At 40.4% G+C, this 8,266-nt stretch overlaps 1 protein-coding gene across 2 annotated transcripts; it reads left to right on the top strand.

The window, feature by feature from the left end:
* The first annotated feature begins 278 nt into the window (after window positions 1-278).
* On the top strand, window positions 279-4,923 carry atp5f1c (ATP synthase F1 subunit gamma). Of its 2 annotated transcripts, XM_069671030.1 has the most exons (9): window positions 284-352; window positions 944-978; window positions 1,700-1,831; window positions 1,930-2,137; window positions 2,429-2,572; window positions 2,666-2,730; window positions 2,814-2,969; window positions 4,332-4,428; window positions 4,792-4,923. In XM_069671030.1, exons 1-9 carry the CDS (start codon window positions 312-314, stop codon window positions 4,793-4,795), a joined length of 882 nt encoding a protein of 293 aa, XP_069527131.1. In that variant the 5' UTR covers window positions 284-311; the 3' UTR covers window positions 4,796-4,923. The 2 variants fall into 2 exon arrangements, with proteins under 2 accessions (XP_069527132.1, XP_069527131.1); XM_069671031.1 differs by lacking the exon at window positions 4,792-4,923 and having other exon boundaries at window positions 279-352; window positions 4,332-4,432.
* Window positions 4,924-8,266: the final 3,343 nt, after the last annotated feature.

The raw sequence follows: 8,266 nt of genomic DNA, 5'->3' as shown, positions 1-8,266 counted from the left end.
ATATATTTCGTGACGTCCAGCTGCCATCTTGGCGGACTGGAAGGGTTGCAACTATTGAAACAATTTGAACATTTTATTTTTAGTTTGACTAACTGAACTTAAGAAATGTTTGAGCAACAGATTTGAAATGTGTCACAAGAAATTAGAAGAAAAAGAACACTATCATCTTCGTTTTGGAGATGTTATTGTAGGTTCGTTCATGTGTACAAATTTAACGATATTTCAGGCTGTCTCTGAAGGCATCATTCGTCCATTTTGCCTTTAACTTGCGCCTGCGCAGTCCTGCGTGTCTGACCTTCATAGGAGTAACCATGTTCGCCAGGACCAGCGCGTTGGTGTTCTCCCCACAATGGTAAAGCTAAACATATTTATGTACTTTTATAACAATCTTAAATTTTACTTTATATGTATGAACTATGTGTAGACGTATGATTACAATAAATTGTTTCACCTAGTCTGTATAGCATGCAGTTATTGAATGCAAGGACATGCTAACGTGGAGGCCGCGGCTAATGAATGACAGCGGTGTGCTGCACTGTGAAGTTCAACCGGCTAGGAGCTAATGTTAGCTAACCTGACTTTTACTAGCTAAATCATTCTGACATTGCGCAAGAAAGCTAATGAAAACAGTAAAAATGTCCACAAGGAATGAGTGTGACGAATATTTGCAACGTTACTACATTAGCTAACACATATTGGTAACAAAAGTATCCTAAGCTAGTGTCAACTGTCAAAGCTTTCTGCACAGTACGAAGCTAACTGATGCTAGCTTGCTTGCAAAACTAGCAAGCAATAACGTAAGTAACTATCCTACAAGTTTTCATTTAGTTTATGTCAACGTGACAGTAGGTAGAAGCTATTATTATTGCTTAATGTTGTTTGTAATAGTATAACATGTTGATAATGCTTGCAGGTAAAGCTAACTGACTCTTTCTGTTCACAGTGGGCAGGTCAGGAACATGGCTACCCTGAAGGACAGTAAGTACTTTTGTGTACTACTCTTTTAGTTTAAAAGACAAAAGCATTGTAAGTAATTACAGGCAATAATCACACACTAACATTACCCCAGATTTAATACAGGAGTTGTTCTGTACGTGGCATCATCTGACACAAGCTGCATAAACATTGGTCTTATTATGTTTTTATTAATCCTCTGCAAAGTTTTCCGTCATGTGCTGCCTCCTTCTAGTGTACAGCTTAAAATATCTAAACTACATCTCACTGTTCTTAATGGTGGAAGGTGAATATTTAGGACATTGGAGGACAAATAATTTAAGACAAATATTAAAATAGGTGGTGCTTAATTGCAGAGCCTTTTTAGTGATTTACAAAGTGTGGCTGTTTTTAAAAGTAAATGAGGATAATCAATTTGCAAGACATGAATGTCTTCATGTCATCGTTGAGTGTGCTGCAGGGCTGCCAGTAATGTTTTTTATTGTTGGGCCAATGTGTTGTTTTTTCCTCGGTTATGGTAGTTGTTTTGTTTATGAAATGTAAAGAATTAAAGATTTTAGACTCTCCTTTAAACAAAAAAATAATAATATTCCAACTGATTTGTCTGTTATTGAAGTAAATAATAACAAGATTGATTTATAGATAGATAGATAGACGATCAGTCTACCGTTGCTGCTCTTGTGTAGTGTATACCAAATTCTCTTTGTCCATTCTGCTGTCAGAGTAATTTCCTCTCTCTCTTTAGTCACCATCAGGTTGAAGTCCATCAAGAACATTCAGAAAATTACCAAGTCCATGAAGATGGTGGCCGCTGCCAAGTATGCCCGCGCTGAGAGGCAGCTGAAGCCCGCCAGAGTTTATGGCACTGGTGCTATGGGTATGTACACCTCGGCTCTGTGTTATATCTCACTTAGGATTTGACTTCTGATATTAATCTTTAAACCAATACTACTCCATTTCATCTCCACTCTCCAGCCCTGTACGAGAAGGCCGACATCCAAGTTCCTGAGGACAAGCCCGCCAAGCACCTGATCATCGGTGTGACCTCTGACCGTGGACTCTGCGGTGCCATCCACTCTGGTGTCGCTAAGGCCATCAAGAGCGAGATCGCTACCCTGACCGGTGCTGGCAAGGAGGTCATGGTGATCAACGTGGGAGACAAGCTGAGAGGCCTGCTGCACAGGTAGGAAGGGGACTGGACTAATGGCCAGTTTTGATACAGATGTTTGCAAAAAGAGGAGGTTAAATATGCGTTTGTTTGTTTTTTAAAGACAAAAAATTGCTAGTTTTAAATGTAATTTGTACAACTGTATTCTCTGCAGGGCAAAAGGGCAGTTATTTCAGAGTTTCCTGACATCTTTCCAATTAAAACATTAAAGACGACCTGATTCAGACCCTCATGTATGAACGTAAAAGAATCATTACCTGCATAATTATCTATATTCCAACAACAATGTCTGTTGTTCCTCCTCAGAACTCATGGAAAGCACATCATGCTGAACTGTAAGGAAATCGGCCGTAAGCCCCCCAGCTTCGGTGACGCTTCAATCGTCGCCACTGAGCTGCTCAACTCTGGATACGAGTTTGACAAGGGCGCTGTGTTCTTCAACAGATTCAGGTACGATCCTCTGTTTTTACTTCTATTGTTTTTGTGTAGAAGCATTGTGTTGAGTTGCATAAGCCTGGAAATTAATGGAAATCTCTGCTGCAGGTCTGTGATCTCATACAAGACGGACAAGAAGCCTCTGTACTCCAACGATGCAGTTGCTAACGCAGGTAGAGTTTTTGTAAAGTGTTGCACAGATCCTGAGGTTTTTAAGCCACAGAGTTCCTGAACATCTGTTCCTCCTCCCTCACAGAGAGCATGGGTGTGTATGATGACATCGATGCTGACGTGCTGAGGAACTACCAGGAGTTCGCTCTGGTCAACATCATCTATCTGGCTCTGAGGGAGTCGTCCACCAGCGAGCAGAGCGCCAGGATGACTGCTATGGACAGTGCCAGCAAGAACGCCTGTAAGACCTCCTGCCAGACACGTTTCACATTCAGCCTGATTAATTTATTAAACGGCTTCACCTACAACACGATTATCTCAAGGTTGAAGTGTCTTTGATCCGGTATTTAGCAGGGATGGCTCATGGATTTCGAATAGTCATTTATTTATTTAAAAAATCGAAGAGTTTATGCGAATATTATCTTAAACATATTTTTTCCATTGTTTTTACCACCGCCTGGTTGTAATGCGGTACTACCGGTAGACGGTGGCTGTAGCACATCTGAAAGCTGTTTGCTAACCGCCATTAAATAACAAGAGAAGAAGAGGGCATGACCCCGGGCTTCCACTGGTTGCATGTCCGTTGTGTGACAGCTGCGCTGCGGTTTGACTCCGTGCTGTCCGTCGACACTCACCGACGTGTTAAAGAAGGGTGGACTTGCTTGAATTTGTCTCTGTTCAGCTTCTACCGTGGGTAAATAACCCATTCATAAACAAATGAGCTTGATTAATTTTGTTGATGTAGTTAAGTGAAATGCGACTAGGCGTCAACACGTAGTATTTTATTCTGAAAATTAACCAGATGTTTTAATTTGGTTTCGGTGTCTGATTTCCGTTTGGCTGTCGGAAAGGAAACTCCCAAATTCTCCCGTGTTCACACGCACGCATATTTTAAATTCTGCACTTTTAAAAATTCGAAGGAAACAGCAGAATAATGTAGGAACAATAAAAACGTAATAAAAGTCGAGTAGTTCCCAGTGAATGTCGAATAGTATTTTTGCTTGAAATGCCCGTCCCTGGTATCTTACTTGACTTATATAGACAGTTTATTGACAAAACCAGCAACCTGAAGTCACCACGTCGAGCTCTGACAACTTGGATGGACATTTAATTTACCATAATTAGATTAATTGCTGGTTGCAGGTCGACAGTAGATGTAAATAAAGCTGCAACTATCGATTTACTTTCACTTTTGATGAGTCAGTTGAGTCTAAAAGACGGCAGGAAATGCTGAAAAACATCCTTAAGTTCTCCAGAACACGAGATAATGTCTTCAAGTTGCTTGTTTAGTCAAAATAAAAGTCAAAACCGAAAATACTTGAATTTTTAAATGATTTATAAATCAGATAAAGCAACAAATCTCACATTTGAGAAGCTTAATAAGAGTTTTTCTCCCCACCAATTTAACTACAGGTTTAACACGATGAAATAAAGAGTTCTGGTCCATAGATTAACTTTTCGTTTACACTTATGAAATGTGTTCTCTTGCCTGTATCATCACTTTTCACATCTTATGAGATAATTTGAAACGTCTGCGCTGCTCTTTAATTTCCCTCGCTGCGTTTGACATTGACTGACGGGTTCCTCTCTCCCTCTCTTCCAGCTGAGATGATTGACAAGCTGACCCTCACTTTCAACCGTACCAGACAGGCCGTCATCACCAAGGAGCTCATTGAGATCATCTCCGGAGCTGCTGCTCTGTAAGTCTGCTTCTCTCTCTCTTTATATTCCAACACTTTTCTTCCCCTTCATTTGCACATTTTGCTCTCTCGTTCATTACACTCCTCTTAACTTCTCTGACCTTTGAGACCTCTTTCCCCTCCTCTCATCCATGCATGTCTTTTTGTTAAAACGTCTAATTCTGCTCCTCCTCCTCACTTTCTGCTGAACTCAGGAACTGAAGCTTGTTTTAACAGAGGAGGTAACACAGTAGAGCAGACTGTAATGTTAGGATCTGAGAGTAATAGCAGTAGATGGTTAAGATGCTCTTTAGGTGTAACAGTGAAGTTTTCATCGTGTATTAAACGCCTGTTAATCTAATAATTGTGTGTTTCTCTTTGCAGATAAACGGGTGATCACTTCCGTAGCTTCTAGCTCTTCAAAGAACTTCAGACCCATGTTGTTGAGAGTCTGTGAACATTTGTGCTTCTATTTGTAAAATATATGGAGAAAATAAACCTCTTACTGATTCCTCATCCTCCCTGTATCTGCCTCTCCTCACAATAAATGACTCAAAGATAAACGTTGATGCTTCACTCTTACGGACTTCATCCTCCAAAGTGTAACTACATGATAAATTCAGAGTAACTCCTCTTAATGGCCGTCGTTAAAAGATACTATTTGACTTATTTTCTGCTGTTTTGAAATTTTTTACGACACTGCTCAGAAGATGAAATTGTGTCTTGAGCTAGCAGTGACAGTAGCTCAGTTATTCCTCTGTTTATCTGCACAGGCTAGAATAAATAGAAATACATCACAATACTGAACAGCCTAAATTATTCCTGCAATAATCTATAGATTTGCCAGTCCCTCCAGGGACCTTTTCTGTGATTGGGCTAAAAGTCTGTGCAACACCTTACACATCCACTGTGAGCGACTGGTTCAAACACTCCAATAAAGCCATCTATTGGCCGAGCAAGCTGTTTGCCCTCTGACATCACTTCTGATCAACTTCAGTGTTAAGACTCCAAATAAAATGTAAATAAACTGAATGACTGCAAAGTCAATAGGCATGTAATGGTAACTTCTCACTGCACACGTGCAATATAATGCTATCAATTAAGATAATTCACACAATATTTATTATATTTACGCTGCTCTAATCATTATTTTGCTGCTGCGTTCGTGTGAAAGATGATAAGACAAGAGGATCTCACTGCAATGATTTTCTGAAATCAGCGCTGACACAATAAAATATATTATACAACAGTTAGTTCCGACCAAGAAATCTGATTGGACAAGAGGCATTCCATGAGTGGCGATATAGAGCACAACATCAGTGTAACTTTTCACTGTGTGTATCACTCCGCCTCAGCCAGGTGTTCTGAATACTGTAAATGAACATCACAGCTGATAGTGTATGTTAACAGTGATCAGGCTGGTTCCTCTGAATCATCACACAGCAGACTCTTATTTCACTGGTTGATGATAAATTAAAAAAAAAACCGTAAATGTACATGATAAAAACAGCTGATCTGTGGTCACCTGTAGACACACAGTGCAGGATAATGTTTGTGTTGCTCGGCAACAAGAGTCCAGTTTCAGTTAAACTGTGGAGCTCGTCGAGTTTGTGGAACACAAAACAATCTGTTGTTGATTGCTACTGTTTACTATTATTTGCTGCTTGTGTAACTTTTGTATAAAAGCAATATCACACTCGAGGTCGTGATGTTGTACTGTGATTATCTGCGGCCCTCGGCCTTGCGCCCAGCCGTGATGATATTCAGTACAACACTCCCTCTCATGTGATACTGCTTAAACATTGCAGACCTCAAGGAATCAGTATTTTGAATATCAAAGTCAGGTGACGTTAATGACCTCACGCTCGAGGAGTAGTAGGATGATTGAAATTTAATTTGAAAAGTTGCAGCAATTGGTTGAGGTCTTGTTTTTAACTAATAATGTTGGATGCATTTCACACATTCTGAAGGAAAGATTGTTGTCATTATTAACGCTTCACTATCTTTGAAATATCTACCCTGATTTAGATTTTTTAGTAGTTTGTTTGTCGGCCCTTATGTGACCAATCCAGATTAGACTTACAGAGAAACACCTGATTTATTATAGAAGTTTTACATTTGGAAAAGACAGCATTGATATCTGTATGAGGAGAGCAAAGGTAGGATCAGTGCATCCCTACTTGATCCCCTGACCTTTGTTGTCCATATGGTGTTGTAGTATGAATTACAAGGTAGGAGTAAATCAAAAGTAACGTCTGATGAATCCTAACTAACAATTTGTGCATCAGATTTTAAGTGCTGCATCTTTAAGAACCTTATTATAAAGCCTAAAAACAGGCCTCAGGGACATGGCTAGTTAGAGCTACACAAAGATGTCTTTGTGTTTAATAGAATGTGGCACTCATTTTATGCTAGCTAAATATTATCATGGGTTGTAGCTCAATCAAAATAGTCTATTATTTGATCTTATAAAGGGAATATAAGTAAACTCCTGCAGGAAGGATAAAGCCAGGCATATGATCCAGCATCCAGCAGATTACAGCGTCTTTACGGTTAACAATGACCTCTGACCCACTTGTGCAAAAAGAAAAGTCATAGAATAAGATAGAGATCAATCAATAAACATTAGTTATATCAGCAGCATCACTCACGTCTCATTTGACGCTTGCAGTCTGCAGTTCATGAAGCGACCACCAGGCTGTGCTGTCTGATAAGAAATCAGAGGCGTTTTAGTGGCACAACAAGCTGCATGTGAGTGAAACTTAGCAGCGCACAGGAGTGTCTTACAGCTAAATAAAATGGTCTCGGGTAACAGCGTGACTAAAGCTTTAGTTGTGGTTAATTAAGCCACTTTTTTTCAGAGTCAGTATCTGATCTGAGAGCAGCGTTAACGCAGACCACAGGCTGCATGTGTAAATTCCTCACATATAAAGACAGAAGCAGGACAGAGCATGTTTGTGGTTTGCATTTATTATTGTTTGTGAGCTTCTGTGTGCATATAGATGTGTGTGCGGCGTGTGTGTGTGTGCATACATGTCCTGCAGGCCTTGTTTGTCTATTGTATTTGTGCTTGTTATTGTTTACTCCTGAGGGGAGAGGGGCGCGATTGCATCTGAACACTGAAATTACAGCGATGCCAGACTCCGATAAACGCAGCCAGAGAGCAGCAGCCTTCTCATCTCCCCCGCGCTGACGAGGCCCTGAACTCAACGTCACGTAGACGAGGGTGAGGAAGGGGTGAGGAGGAGGAGGAGGAGGAGGAAGAGGAGTTCTAGGTCACAACTATGAAAGCTTGGAGCAGATCGTGTGTTTGTTTCTGTCTTTTTTTAATGTTTGTTTTGTGGAAAAGTCGGAGCAGGGTCTCTGTGAAAGGGAGAAACAGGAAGTCCGGAGAAAAGTCTTATCAGAGCCGTGCACCGAGGTTTATTCTGCTTTATTCCAGGACAGTGTGAAGCCTGAGAAGGTGTCTCTGCAGCTATAATTTTCTGCTCTGTCTTGATACACGCAGGGAAAACAGTCAATTTAGCACAATAATAGAAGTCACACAACAAGGTGTCCGACCTGCTATCAGAGCTGCTTTATAGTCCGAGGCACGAGTCAGGATGCCGCTCTCTCTGGTCCGAATGCTGACCATTAAAATGTCATTTTTAGTCTTTTTATTTTAGTTATTATTTAAAGTTGGGGTTTAGAAGGGTCCAAGTTAATAACTTAATCAATAATAACGTAGATCTTGACCTCATTTTGAGAAGGTTTTTTAGTTTGAGATGTGCTGATAGTACACAGTCCCAACTATGAAAGCTTTTGGCTTCTCTTGTTCGACGTCATCCCGTCTTTTGCGTCTGTAGCTGAATAGAGGAGT

Source organism: Semicossyphus pulcher, unplaced genomic scaffold, assembly GCF_022749685.1.
Source record: "Semicossyphus pulcher isolate SPU_LCO1_2020_fin unplaced genomic scaffold, fSemPul1.0.p SCAF_20, whole genome shotgun sequence".
NCBI classification, from domain to species: Eukaryota; Metazoa; Chordata; class Actinopteri; order Labriformes; family Labridae; genus Semicossyphus; species Semicossyphus pulcher.
This window is presented reverse-complemented; position numbering and strand designations above follow the sequence as displayed.

Bases quoted from the DNA above. Each gene is read 5' to 3' on its own strand.
- atp5f1c (XM_069671030.1), top strand. From the start codon at position 312: ATGTTCGCCAGGACCAGCGCGTTGGTGTTCTCCCCACAATG. The intron at 1,832-1,929 runs GTATGTACACCT...TCCACTCTCCAG, and splicing joins TTATGGCACTGGTGCTATGG to CCCTGTACGAGAAGGCCGAC. The intron at 2,731-2,813 runs GTAGAGTTTTTG...CCTCCCTCACAG, and splicing joins CGATGCAGTTGCTAACGCAG to AGAGCATGGGTGTGTATGAT.